The sequence below is a fragment of the Leucoraja erinacea genome, chromosome 8 (assembly GCF_028641065.1).
Source record: "Leucoraja erinacea ecotype New England chromosome 8, Leri_hhj_1, whole genome shotgun sequence".
Classification (NCBI taxonomy): Eukaryota; Metazoa; Chordata; class Chondrichthyes; order Rajiformes; family Rajidae; genus Leucoraja; species Leucoraja erinaceus.
The window spans coordinates 37563932-37578748 of NC_073384.1; the positions used below are offsets into that span (position 1 = coordinate 37563932).

General features: G+C 46.4%; 1 protein-coding gene across 3 annotated transcripts in view; it reads right to left on the reverse strand.

Moving 5' to 3' along the window:
- The window catches only part of LOC129699569 (uncharacterized), a 31954-nt gene that overhangs the window by 1831 nt on the left and 15306 nt on the right, over positions 1-14817 (reverse strand). For 2 of the 3 annotated variants that reach the window (XM_055639487.1, XM_055639486.1), the window contains exons 3-7: positions 13128-13310; positions 8205-8354; positions 4310-4465; positions 2388-2560; positions 724-907 (exon numbers count right to left, since the gene is read on the reverse strand). In XM_055639487.1, the coding sequence (XP_055495462.1) occupies positions 724-907; positions 2388-2560; positions 4310-4465; positions 8205-8354; positions 13128-13310 (846 nt within the window). The remainder of the gene's footprint in view (positions 1-723; positions 908-2387; positions 2561-4309; positions 4466-8204; positions 8355-13127; positions 13311-14817) is intronic. The other variant, XM_055639488.1, reaches the window with a different exon arrangement.

The window sequence follows — 14817 nt, forward strand, 5'->3', positions numbered from 1 at the left end:
GGCTAGAAAAACGCCCCGGCCTACTTGATGCCATCAGTACCTACGACTAGTATCATGGCCTGCTACGACCTATCTACGACCTCCTACGACCTCGTGACGACCATGCTGCGAGTACGAGTCAAGGGCAAACTTGGCAGAGGTCGTGAATTAGGTCGTGAAAGTGGGACAGGCCCTTTACAGACAGCGCCCGTAGTCAGGATCAAACCCGGGTCTCTGGCACTGTAAGGCAGAACTCTATCTCTGCGCCTACCTCTGCCCCTACCTACAATGCTGAGAACTATATTGTATACATTTATGGTACCAGCCTCAACTACCTCATCTGGCAGCTCATTCAATACATCCTGTGTGGGAAAAGCTGCCCCTCGGGTTCCCATTAAATCCCCCTCTCACCACACCCCTATTATTGAATTTTGGCATCAGTAGAGTCATAGAGAGTCATAGAGCATGGAAACAGGCCCTTCGGCCCAACTTGCCCATGATGACCAACAACGTACTCAAGTCTCTGGCATAGGATGATGAATCGAGAACATTGTCGGAGGCAAGGATATTACTATCTGAGCCCTGATCCATTTATCCATTTAATCCTTGCACTGAAAAATTATTTCAAGACGTATGGAATGGAATGCTGTTTGCTGCAAGTGGCTGAGCCATTTAAATTATTTCTAAGCTTAATTTCAATAATAACTTTACAAATGTGTCAAGGTTGTTGTTTTGCACACTCACCCTGACTGGAGTCGCAAGTTTGATTTCCGATTTGCAACATTGAAATTCCCTCAAAAGTTGGGATGACATGGAAAAGTTTTTTTGGTGTGTTAAATGTTCCTTTAGGGACTTCGATCAGCAATCGTTGCAAGTTATTTGTGCATTTGAAGGGGCGGGATGGCATCTGATGAGTAACATGCAGAGCCTAGTAATATAAAAGCAAAGACATCCAAAATGATCTTGAGATCAGTTCAATCAACTGTATTTGGTCAAAGATAGACACACGAAGCTGAGCAACTCAGCGGGACAGGCAGCGTCACTGGAGAAAAGCAATAGGCAACGTTTCTGGTCAAGACTGAGTGTCAGGGGAGAGGGAATGAAGAGATATGAAAAGCTACATGGAACAAATTAATGAAATTGATGCAAAAATACAGGTCAAAGTCAGCAACGATGATCATAGAAAGGTGGAGCCCACAAAGCCCATAGGAGTCCACAGCAATTTCTTCCATGCAAACCAGCATCTGCAGTTCCTTCCTACACTCACTATGTTTGGTTAAAGTTCAGAAGTGAGTGAATTTGACAGGCAGTGAAGATTTCAAGCTCAGACAGCACCCATGGTCAGGATCAAACCTGGGTCTCTGCGCTGCGAGTCTGCGGCTCTACCAGCTGTGCTACTCTGTCTGTAATCCACTATTTTACACTCATCTACTTAATGTATCGAACTCTTGTGCCTATTGTATAGAACATAGAACGTAGAACAAACAGCACACCACAAGAATATTCCCTACATCCCACAATGTCTGTGCCGAACATGCTGCCAAGACCATGCACATAATCTATTTCCCTCCATTCCCTGCATATCCATGTGCCTATCCAAAAGCCACTTCAACACCACTATTGTATCTGCCTCCACTACCACCCCTGGCAGCGCATTCCAGTCACTCACCACCTTCTGTGTAAAAAAAAAGTTGCCCTGCATATCTCCTTTGAACTTTGCCCCGCTCACCTTAAAGCTAATCCCGCAAGTATTTGATTTTTCCATCCCCGTGAAAAGGTTCTGACTGTCTACCCTCTCTATGACTCACATAATTTTAGAAACTTCTATCAGATCTCCCTGCAACCTCCAGCAACCTCTCCCTGTAGATTATGCCCCCTAATCCAGACAGCATTCTGGTAAACTCTCTCTGCTCAATTACAGTAAACCTAATCAGGAGGACAGTGAAAGTAGTCGGGGAACTAGATTTGGAGAGGGACGGAGAGAGAGAGAAAGCAAGCGTTACTTGAAGTTAGAGAAATCAATATTCTACTATTTTGCATTCCTTTTGTGGGCTTACAGTGTTTTACCTTGTGGCAGCCAAGAGTTCATAGCGACATCGCCTTGTGATCCTTCGATGTCTGCTCTTATCTTTGTGGAGCAGAACTCCCCTCAGCCAACAATGAACCATTGTCCATTTCCTTGACCATTGTCTGCATTGATCTGTCATTTTCACACCTTACATGCTCTTTGTACCTTTCCATATCTCTAGTTTCCCTCTCTCCTAACTGTCAATCTGAAGAAGGGTCTCCACCCAAAACGTCAACCATTCCTTCTCTCCAGAGTTGCTGCCTGTCCCGCTGAGTTACTCCAGCATTTAGTGTCTATAAACTAACTTTAGTCAAGGTTTTACATTCCATTTGGGACTCACCTGAACAGCAAGGGGAGTGGCGCAGACTGTCGCAAAGAGATTATTCTTCCCCTGATAGCTGAGGATTATAAGAAGCAAGCGCACGATGGCCCTTTCAATCCACAGACTGGCGATCGACTTGAATGGTATGCGATGCAAGCAAGTGAAAGCGAGGACAGTCATGGAGGCAGCATCTACAACGTAGAGAGTGAAGACCGACTGTTATTGCCATGGCACTATTTTAGTTTATCTCTTTCATTTTAAATGAAAATACACTGGATCGCAAAAACCCTCAAGATCCCACTGAGCTAACAAGCGATGGTGGGTTGGCCGGCTGTAGAGGGCAGCACTGAGCTGTCTCACGGGCACTCACGCGGCAGTGTTTAGTTTTTACCCCCTTTATTTTATTTAGATATACAGCGCGGAAACAGGCCCTTCGGCCCATCAAGTCCGCGCCGACCAGCGATCCCCGCGCACTAACATGATCCAACACACACTTGGGGCAATTTTACAATTTTACCAAAGCCAATTAACCTAGAAACCTGTACGTCTTTGGTGCGTGGGAGGAAACTGGAGCACCAGGAGAAAACCCACGCAGTCACAGGGAGAACATTCAAACTCTGTACAGACAACACAGGGTCAGGATCGAACCCAGGTCTCTGGCCCTGTAAGGCAGCAACTCTACCGCTGCGTCACCATCCCACCCCCTCTCCAGGTACTTTCCCATGCAACTGCAGGAGATGCAACACGTCCCTTGTCTCCATCAAGGAACCCCAACAGTCCTTTCAGGTAAGGCAGAGGTTCCTCACTTGCACCTCCTCCAACCTCATCTACTGTATCTACTGTTCCAGGTATGGACTCCTATACATCGGCGAGACCAAGCGCAGGTTTGGCACTCGTATCGCTGAACACCTTCACTCAATCCGCCTCGACCTATGTGATCTCCCAGTTGCTAAATACTTTAGCTCCCCGTCCCATTCCCACACTGACCTTTCTGTCCTGGGCCTCCTCCATTGTCAGAGTGAGGGCCAATGCAAATTGGAGGAACAGCACCTCATATTTCGCTTGTGTAGCTTACAACCCAGTGGTACAAATATTGATTTTGCTAACTTCAAGTAACCCTTGCATTCCCTCTCTCTCCGTCCCTTCCCCACCCTAGTCTTTGTACTAGTTATCACTTAGCTCACTGCCAATAGTGGAAATGTGTGGGTTCCACCCTTCCTTGATCATCTTTACTTTCTGCATATCTTTCATTCATTTGTTCTATATTTCTATATGTCACCCTCTATATCTCTCATTGCCCTTTCCCCTGACTCTCAGTCCGAAGGAGAGTCGCGACCCAAAACATCACCTATTCCAGAGATGCTGCCTGACCCGCTGAGTTACTCCGGCTTTATGTGTCCATCTTCCAGTTTAGTTTTTAGTTTTGTTTAGAGAGATGGAAACAGGCCCTTTAGCCCACTGAGTCTGTGCCAACCAGCGATCACCCCATACACTAGTGCTATCCTACACACTCAAGCCAATTTACAGAATTAGCCTGCAGACCAGCATGTCTTTGGAGTGTTGGTGGAAACCGGAGTACCTGGGGAAAACCCACATGGTCACAGGGAAAATGTACAAACTCTGCACAGACTGCACCCAAAGTCAGGATCGACCCGGGTCTGTCAGGCAGCAACTCTACCGCTGCGCCACCTTGTGGCAGCAGGCAGTAGAAAGGACTGTTGGGTATTTTGTAACTGTCGGCACCAAAATGTGGCGACACTTGTGCACATCCTAGGTTGTATGCAAAATAAAACATTTCACTGTACCTAGGTACCCCAGGTACATGTGACAATAAAACATCATTCATAAAGTATTATTCATTAATTCATTCAGACTGTTTGACTTCCTACTTGTCTGCTAAATCCACACATTAGCTTCCAGCTTGGGTAAACCTCACTTACTGATATCGACTGGCGTTATGAACGGGGCCTGCCTTCTCAGAGCCCTATAAATGATGTCCTGCACAATGTAAGTTGGGGCATTTTTCTCTTCGAAGCAGAGTACTAGGATTGCTGAAGAGATCTGGTAGAAGTCCGTCAGGGGTTGTCCTTTGGCTTCTGTAAGATGGAAACACAGTGTTTACTAGCAACTTCAGAGGAGTTGTGGACGTAGCCCGGACCATCACGCAAACCAACCTCCCTTCCATTGACTCAATCTACACCACGCTGCCTCGGCAACGCTTCCAGCATAATCCAGACAGCATTCTGCATTCTGGTACACTCTCTTTGCACTCTTTCCAGATCCTCCACATCTTCCCTGTAATTGGGCAACTAGAACGCCATGCATATACTAAGATTGTTACTGATCTGTGGCATTTTACCGAGATTCATCACAGCATGGTTTGGGAACAGCTCCATCCAAGATCACAAGAAATTGCAGAGCAATTTTCACACAAAGAGTGGTTCTATGTTTCACACAAATGTATGGAACCAACTGCCAGAAGAGGTAGTCGAGGCAGGGACTATCCCAACATTTAAGAAACAATTAGACAAGTACAAGGATAGGACAGGTTTGGAGGGATATGGACCAAATGCTGGCAGGTGGGACTATTGTAGCTGGGACATGTTGGTGGGCGTGGGAAGTTGGGCATAAGGGCCCGTTTCCACACTGTACAACTCTACGACTATGACTCTCTATGACCCGTGGACGCAGCCCAGACCATCATGCAAGGCAACCTCCCTCACATTGACTCCATCTAGACTTCACGCTGCCTCGGCAAGGCCACCAGCCTAATCAAGGGCCAGCCTCACCTCTGTCACTCCCTCTTCTCCCCTCTCCCATCAGGCAAGAGGCAAACGCACACCTCCAGATTCACGGACAGTTTCTCCCCAGCTGTTATCATGCAACTGAACCATCTCATCACCAACTAGAGAGAGGTCCTGACCTCCCATTTACCTCATTGGAGCCCATCGGACTTCCTTTAATCAGACTTTACTGCGCTTTATCTTGCACTAAACCTTAGTCCCTTTATCCTGTATCTGTACACTGTGCACGGCTTGATTGTAATCACGTATAGTCTTTCCACTGACTGGATAGCATGCAACAAAAAGATTTTCACTCTACCTCGGTACACGTGACAACAAACTAAACAAAATAAATAAATGCCTAAGAGACATTCAAGCAACCTGGGGTGTCCCCTGTGGTACTGGCAAAAGGATGAAATGATGGGGTGGAAGATTGCAACCTTCACGTGGTCCGCCCTGTTTCGACTAATGCAATCAACTCGACGTGCACAAACGGAAGATCAAATAGAACAAGTTGTCTGACAACTTTAGGCTGTGCACGCCACACGAAAGAAGAAGAAGAAGATGAAATGATCATAATGTACAACTACACTGCCTTAGTTTATCAAAGGCATCACTGAGGCCATAAGACCATAAAACGTAAGAAAAGAATTCAGCTATTCAGCCCATCAAGTCTGCTTTGCCATTCTATCATGGCTTGTCTGATCTATTTTTTCCACCCCACCCCATTCTCCTGCCTTTTCCCCGTAACCTTTGACGCCCTTCCTGATAAAGAATCCCCATTATAAAAATACTCAATGATTTTGCCTCCACCGCTGTCTGTGGCAATGAATTCCACATGTTCACCACTCTCTGTCTAAAGAGATTCCTCCTCATCTCCATTCTAAAGGTACGTCCTTTTATTCTGAGGCTGTGCCCTCTGGCCCTGGACTCTCCCACTCGTGGAAGCATCCTCTCCACATCCACTCTAGTTAGGGCTTTCATGAGAAAGTGAAGTGAAGAGAGATATCAAAGATTTTATCGGATCTCGATGAACTGAGAAAATGGGCCAAGGAATGGCACTCAGACAACTTACCGGATAGTGAAAGGCCTGGATAGAGTGAGGATGTTTCCATTCATGGGAGAATCTAGGACCAGAGGACATAGCCTCAGAATGAAAGCATGTTCCTTTAGATAGGAGATGAGGAGGTATTTCTTTAGTCAGAGTGGCGATTCTTTGGAATTCTTTGCCACCGACAGTTGAAGAGGCCATGTCAATGGATATTTTTTAAGGTAAAGAATGACATATTCTTGATTAGTAAGAGTGTCGGGATTATGGGGAGAAGGATGTTGAGAGGGAAAGATAGATCAGCCATGATTGAATGGCGGAATAGACTTGATGCGCCAAATGGCCTAATTCTGCTCCTATAACTTATGAACTTATGAAGTGAGTGGTGTTGCATTTTGGTAAGTGAAAGCAGGGCTTCCCATCAGGCCATTAATGTCATGTCCTTTAAAATTGTTGCATACTGGAGAGACAACGGGGCACAAGTATGTTGTTCCCTGAAAAGGGTTTGGTGCAGGTAGGGCTCAGGACAGGGCATAACTGGACTGAGAAAACATTTGAGCAGGAGCCTCACCATCGAATGGTCTAGAAGTTCACGGGACAAGGGATCCATGGTGATTTGGTAGGTTGCATCCAATATTGGTTTTGTCATAGAAGGCAGAGTGTGGTGGTGGAGGAGTGTTTAGTTTAGTTTAGTTTAGTTTAGAGATACAGCGCGGAAACAGGCCCTTTGTCCCATCGAGTCCACGCCGACCAGCGATCCCCAAAAACTAACACTATCCTACACACAAGGGACAATTTACAACTATACCAAGCCAACTAGCCTACAAACCTGCACGTCTTTGGCATGTGGGAGGAAACTAAAGCACCCGGCAAAAACCCCCGAGATCACAGGGAGAACGTGCAAACTCTGTACAGACAGCACCCGTAGTCAGGATCGAACCGGGGTCTCTGGCGCTGTGAGCCAACAACTGTGCTACTGCGCCACTTTGCCGCCCAGAGTTGCTCAAAAATGCAAAACTTTTCTCTGGGTGCTCCGGTTTTTTTCTCACATCCTGAAGACGTGCAGATTTGTAAGTTAATTGGCCCTCTGTAAATTGTCCCTTATGTGTAGGATAGAACTAGTATATGGGTATGGATTGTTGGCGCGGACTCGGTGGGCCAAAGGACTAGTTTCCATGTTGTATCTCTAAACTAAACTAAACCACGTGAATAGGTGGTAAAGAAGGTGTATGGCAGATTGGCCTTCACTGGTCAGGTGTTGAAAATAAAAGCCGGAAAGTCATGTTGTAGTTGTATAAAATTTTGGTTGGGCCACATTTGGAGTATTGTGTCCAGTTCTGGTTTTGCATTACAGGAAGGATGTGGAGACGTTGGAGAGAGTGCAGAAGAGGTTCACCAGAATATTTCCTGGAATGGAGTGTCGTAGCAGCAAGGAAAGATAGGACAAACTTGGATTGTTTTCTCCGGAGCGTTGAAGACTAAGGAATGACCTATTAGAAGTACATAACTTACATAGAACTATGAGAGGCATGGATAGGATAGATAGAATTCTTTTCCCAGGGTGGAAATATCAAATACCAGAGGACATTAGTTTAAAGTGAGATGGGGAACATTTAAAGGAGAATCCAGGCCGACCATCGATCACCTGTTCACATTAGTTCTCATACACTCCCTACACACTAGGGGTAATTTACCGAGGCCAAAAACCTACAAACTCACACGTCTTTGAGCTGTGGGAGGAAACCAGAGCACCCGGAGGAAACCCATGCCGTCACAGGGAGAACATGCAAACTCCACACACAAACATGCACATACATGGGCTGCACCCGAGGTCGGGATCGATCCCGGGTCTCAGGCGCTGTGAGGCAGCAGCTCTACCCGTCGGGCCACCTCCCCCGCCCTGAATCACACGATGGCTTCAGTAGAAGCTGGGACTCCCAGCCGAGGATGTTTCCTTTTGTCAGCCAGAATTCAACCCTCTTCTGTTTGTCTTCCGTAACTTGCCTATGTTTCTGATTTCCAGATCCAGCTTGTCTTTGACCATTTTCACTAGGTCCACATTTTTCGTATTGTGCGAGATGCTGGCTGGGTTGAGGCAGGCCGACCGAAAAGCCAATGCGTAGCGGACCGTCAGGTAAAAGGGCACATCCTCTCCTGCAAGCCAAGGATAGCTTAGTTTAGAGATACAGCAAAACACACCCTTCGGCCCACTGTCAAAGTCAAAGTCAAAGCCAATTTTATTCGTCACATGCACCCGAAGGTGCAGTGAAATTAACTTGCCAGCAGTGATACCCTTAAAAAGAACACACAATACACAATAAGGTTTAACACAAACAACAACCACAGCATTCTTCACTGTGGTGGAAGGCAACAAAGTTCAGCCAGTCCTCCTCCTTGTTCACCCGTGGTCAGGGCCATAAACCCTCCGTAGTCGCCGCTACGGACGGCCCGATGTACAGGCCCTCTCGTTGGGATGATCCAAACTCCGACGTCAGGATGGTGAAACACACTTGGAGGCCCCGGATCGGCACTTTCCTACCGGAGACCGCAGCTTTAGGATGTTATGGGCCACAGTCCGACAGTCGGAGATCTTCTCTGGCTATCCCCGGCAAGGGATCCGAGGCTCCGGATGGCAAGTCCATGCCCCGCCCGCCGCTAGAAGCTCCGCAGACCGCAGCCCCATGATGCCAAAGTCACCAGGCCAGCGATCGGAGCACTCCTCTCTGGCGACTCCCGGCAAGGGTTCGCCCGCTCCGTGATGGAAAAGTCCACACTGCGCCTGCTGCTGATGCTCCGGGCCCGACCCCAGGAAAGTCGCTCCAATCCAAGCTGTTGGGCCGCGAGGGTGGCAACATGGAATAAGTCGCCTCTCCGTCGAGGAGGCGACCGAAAGTGGGTCCATTCCCTTTCCCCCCCCCCCCCCCCCACCCCCCCCACCCTCCACACAAGCACAAGACACACCAACCAGCCATCGGCCCTTCATGCCAGTTCTATATACTATCCCACTTTCACATCCTACACATTAGGGGGCAATTTACAGAAGTCAAATAACATGCGAACCCACACGTCTTTGGAGTGTGTAAGGAAACCGGTGCATCCAGAGAAAACCCACTCGATCACAAGGAGAATGTGCAAACTTCACACATACACACAAAAATACAGACAGCACCCGAGGTCAGGATGAAACCCGAGTGGTGCTGTGTGGCAAGAACTCCACCGCTGTGCCACTGTGCAAGGAGGATTCCTGGAATACTCTTAGAAGACACAGTACTGGAGTAACAGTGGGTCAGGCTACATCTCTGGAATACATGGATAGATGATGTTTCGGGTCAGGACCCTTCTTGGGACTGATTGATTAGTACGGGTATGAGGGGCTATGGGGGAAAAGCAGGAACATGGGGTTGAGAGGGAAACATAGATCAGTCATGATTGAGGGGGAGAGAAGGGAAATGGGTGCGTCCAGGTTTAGTTTAGTTTAAAGATACAGCACAGAAACAGGCCGTTTGGCCCCCCGAGTCTCTGCCGACCAGTGACCCCTATACATTAACACTGTCCTACTATCCTACACATTAGTCACAGTTTACAATTGTACCAAGCCGATTAGTGTACAAACCTGTATGACTTTGGAGTGTGGTAGAAAACCGGAGCACCCGGAGAAAATGCACATAGGTCACGGGGAGCACGTGCAAACTGCATACAGACAGGACCCCATAGTCAGGATTGAACCCAGCTCTCTGGTGCTGTAAAGGCAGCAACACTACTGTTGAGCCACCGTGCAGGCCCATAAGATACACACAAAAAAGTGGAGTGACTAGGTGGGGGGGGGGGGGGGGCAGAAAAGGGGGGGGGGACGGGGGGGGAGACACTTCTTCAGACTGAGAGTCAGCAGAGAGGGGGAGGGTTATGAAGTTATCTGAAAATTGATTCAATGTTCATACCATTGGGTTGTCGGCTACGCAAGCGGAATATGAAGTGTCCCTTTCCTATAACAAGCTTGTCGATAGATAGGACAGTATAAATACTTTTACAAACTCTAGTATTTGTTTTCCTACCATCTGATACCACTGTCTAGTGAATTAATAACTGTTCTTTGTCAGTGTGTGATTAAACACAAGGAAAGCCATTGAATTTGGTCAGCGGCACAAAGCAGGTAGTGTTATCGGAAGATACACACAAAAAATTGGAGTGGCTAGGTGAGTCTGGCAGCATCTCTGCAGAAAAGGAATGGGTGACGTTTTGGGTCAAGACACTTCTTCAGACTGAGAGTCAGCAGAGAGGTAGACGAGAAGTATGGAAGGATAAGGTATGAAAATTACAGGTCAAAGCAGACGACGAAACATAGAATGGATCAATGTTAGCTGAGGGGAAGATGACAATTTGGCATACAATCAGTAAAATTAATTAGGACAGTGATACTAGTCGGAGAAATAGTTGGGGAGGGACGGAGAGAGAGGGAAAGCAAGGGTTATTTGAAATTAGAGAAATCAATATTCAATATCAATATTGCTGCTCAGTAAGCTGCTCTAGCGAGATATGAGGTGCTGTTCCTCCAATTTGCGTTGTGACTCACTCTAATCCCGACCATGTCTGTTTGGAGCTTAAAATTTTCACTGCCTATCAAATTCACTCACTTCTGAACCTTAACCAAACACGGTATATGTAGGAAGGAACTGCAGATACTGGTTTACACTGAAGAACCCGTTGTATCAGCTGTACAGTACAGTAGCGGGTACATCATATCAGTGATTGCTATGTGTCACACACACTGTATTCAGTTGTACTGAATTTAGAACAGAGAACATGGAGCAGTACAGCACTGGAACAGGCTGCTCACCCCACACTGCCCGTGCCGAACATGATGCAAGGTTAAATTAATCTCCTCTGCCTGCCTGCAAGTGACCCATATCGCTCCATTCACTGTATTACCATGTGCGTATATAAAACCCTCTTAGACACCACTATTGTATATGCCTCCACCACCGTCCCTAGCAGCTCTCACCTTAAAGCTATGGCCTCTAATCTTTTACATTTCCACCCTGGGAAAAAGGGTCATACGTTCATATGTTCTAGGAGCAGAATTAGGCCATTCGGCCCATCAAGTCTACTCCGCCATTCAATCCTGGCTGATCAACAGTATCTTTTCCTCCAACACCATTCTCCTGCCTTCACCCCATAACCCCTGACACCCGTCTGCGGCAAATAATTCCATAGATTCACCACCCTCTGACTAAAGAAATTCCTCCTTATCTCCTTTCTAAAGGTACATCCTTTTATTCTGAGGCTATGGCCTCTGGTCCTAGACTCTCCCACTATTGGAAACATCCTCTCCACATTCATTCTATTCAAGCTTCTGACTTTTTACCCTATCTATGCCTTCAATAATTTTATAAATTTCATTCAGCTTCTTCCCTCAACTTCTGACCCTCCAAAGAAACAATCCAAGTTTGCCCAACCTCTCCATGTACTAATACACTCCAGTCCAAGCAGCATTCTGGTAAATCTCCTCTGCACCCTCTCTAAAGCCTCCACATCCTTCCTGGACTGGGGCGACCAGAACTGCACACAATACTCCAAATACAGCTGAACCTATAAAGCTGCATCATGACTTCCTGACCCTTACAGCTATAAGAGTGTAAGAGTCAGGAAGGCAAGCATGCATGCCACATGTCTTCTTCATCATCCTATCTACTTGTGACTTTGATGGACCTCGATAATAACTGACTGATACGATTCAGCTGGTTTGAAGTCTTCAGTCATGTCCAACCGTAGCCGAAGTGTAGAAACAAGGAACTGCAGATGCCGGTTTACCAAGTAAAGACACAAAATGCTGGAGTAACTCAGAGGGTGAGGCATCATCTCTGGAAAACATGGAGAGGTGACGTATCAGGTCGGGACCCTTCTTCAGACTATATAGGGTACTGGAAACTATCCGATTCACCTTTACCCCATTGTGGATGCTGGACTTTGGCTGTAGAACTGATGCGCTACAATGCTGAGAGCCATATTTTGCACAGTGTATCTTCCCCTTTTCTCTACCTATTGTACTTGAATTTGACTTGGTATTTTCTGATCCGATTGGATAGCATGCAAAAAGCGTTTCACTGTACCTCGGAACACATGACAATAATAAACCTAGACCTAAGCCAAATTATATATTATTTATGCATAATCTATGCGTGATATGTGCATAATTTACGCACGATGTATAATTTACTTTTTTGTGCTTTTCATGGACAATTAACCATTAAACTTCTATCATTTACATTTTTGGGTGTTTTTTGTGCTTTTTTATGGTGCAGGTGATAATAATAGACATAAACTTAATTATGTATAATTTATGCATGATCTATGTATGATCTGTGCATAACATGCATGATTTATGTATAATTTAATTTTTTTGATTTTTTTTTGTGTGCTTTTCAATGTCCTTTGGTACAGGTGACAATAATAAACCTAAACTTCCATTAAACACCCATAATTTATACTTTTCATACAGTCAAAGGTCATAGGAGCAGAATTAGGCCATTTGGCCCATCAAGTCTACTCCACTATTCAATCATGGCTGATCTATCTTTGCTCTCAACCCAATTCTCCCGCCTTCTCCCCATAACCCCAGACACCTGCACTAATCAATACTTTTGTGTGTTTTTTGTCCTTTTCGTTCAGCCTCGGTTCAGGTGACCAAATAGTCATAGTCATAGAGTCATAGAATCATACAGCTTGGAAACAGGCCCTTCGGACCAACTTGCCGACACCGACCAACATGCCCCATCTACTCTAGTCCCTCTAATAAACCTAAACCTGCATTAAATATCTTTAATTTCCATTTGGTGTTTTCTTGTGCTTTTTATCTTGGTACAGGTGACAATAATAAACCCAAACCCGAAAGAATTTCCCGGCAGATTTCTTTCCACGCTGTGCGTTTACCTTTGGTCACTTTGTCAACGATGGTCTTTTTGAGCTGATCCAGAAGTTGTTTTTCAATTTGCAGGTTGTGGCGTCTGGCGAGGCGAAGGGCGAGAAAGGTGGCAGGGTCCGGCTCTTGATCCAAATTCGTTGCAATCCGGATCAACCTCTGCAGGAGGGGGTTGATTTCATGCTCGGTAACAGCTGGTAAAACACAACGAGGCTGATCAAACCTGGCTCTCTGGCGCTGTGAGGCACCAGGTCCACCACTGCAACACTGTGCCGCTATAGGTTTCAGGTGAAACCCTCGTTAATCCTCGAAAGCCTTTGATAAGGTCCCACATAAGATATTTGTTGGCAAAATGAGAGCACATGGTATTAGGGGTAGGGTATGGATATGGATAGAAAATTGGTTGGCAGACAGGAAACAAAGAGTAGGGATTAACTGATCCCTTTCAGAATGGCAGGCAGTGACTAGTGGGGTAGCGCAAGGTTTGGTGCTGGGACCCCAGTTATTTACAATTTACATTGATGATTTAGATGAGGGGATTGAGGGTAACTTTAGCAAATTTGCAGATGACACAAAGCTGGGTGGCATGTGTGAACTGTGAGGAGGATGCTATGAGAATGCAGGGTGACTTGGACAGGTTGGGTGAGTGGGCAGATGCATGGCAGATGAAGATTAATGTGGATAAATGTGAGGTTATCCACTTTGATGGTAAAAACAGGAAAGCAGATTATTATTATCTGAATGGTGTCATGTTAGGAAAAGGGGAAGTACGAGACCTGGGTGTCTTTGTACATCAGTCGCTGAAAGTAAGTATGCAGATACAGCAGGCAGTGAAGAAAGCAAATGGCATGTTGGCCTTCATAACAAGAGGAGTTGAGAATAGGAGCAAAGAGGTCCTTCTGCAGTTGCACAGGGCCCTGGTGAGACCACACCTGGAGTATTGTGTGCAGTTTTGGTCTCCAAATTTGAGGAAGAACATTCTTGCTATTGAGGGAGTGTAGCGTAGGTTCACAAGGTTAATTCCCGGCATGGCAGGACAGTCATATGTTGAAAAAATGGAGCGACTGGGCTTGTATACACTGGAATTTAGAAGGATGAGAGATCTTCTTGAAACATAAGAAGATTAAAGGTTTGGACACACTAGGGGCAGGAAACATGTTCCTGATGTTGGGGGAGTCCAGAACCAGGGGCCACAGTTTAAGAATAAGGGGTCGGCCATTTAAAACGGAGATGAGGAGAAACGTTTTTACCCAGAGAATTGTGAATCTGTGGAATTCTCTGCCTCAGAAAGCAGTGGAGGCCAATTCTCTGGATGCTTTCAAGAGAAAGTTAGATAGAGCTCTTAAAGATAGCGGAGTCAAGGGATATGGGGAGAAGGCAGGAATGGGGTACTGGTTGTGGATGATCCCAATTAATGGTGGTGCTGGCTTGAAGGGCAGAATGGCCTACTCATGCACCTATTGTCCATTGTCTATTTGCTCTCCTTATAACCATACTAGACTAAGTGGGACCCGTTGGGTCCCATGTTCACACGGGAGGGCTGGTCCCCCGACGCATTATTCCACCTCTCCACCAATTCCAATATTGGTGGCCAGTGGGGGGGGCTTTCAGGAGTGCTGGTATGGGTTCTTGGGGTGGCAGCTCAGTCCCCCAAGCCTGATCTGCTGGCAGCTCACTTACGGTTGGTGGGCTGGCAGTTGA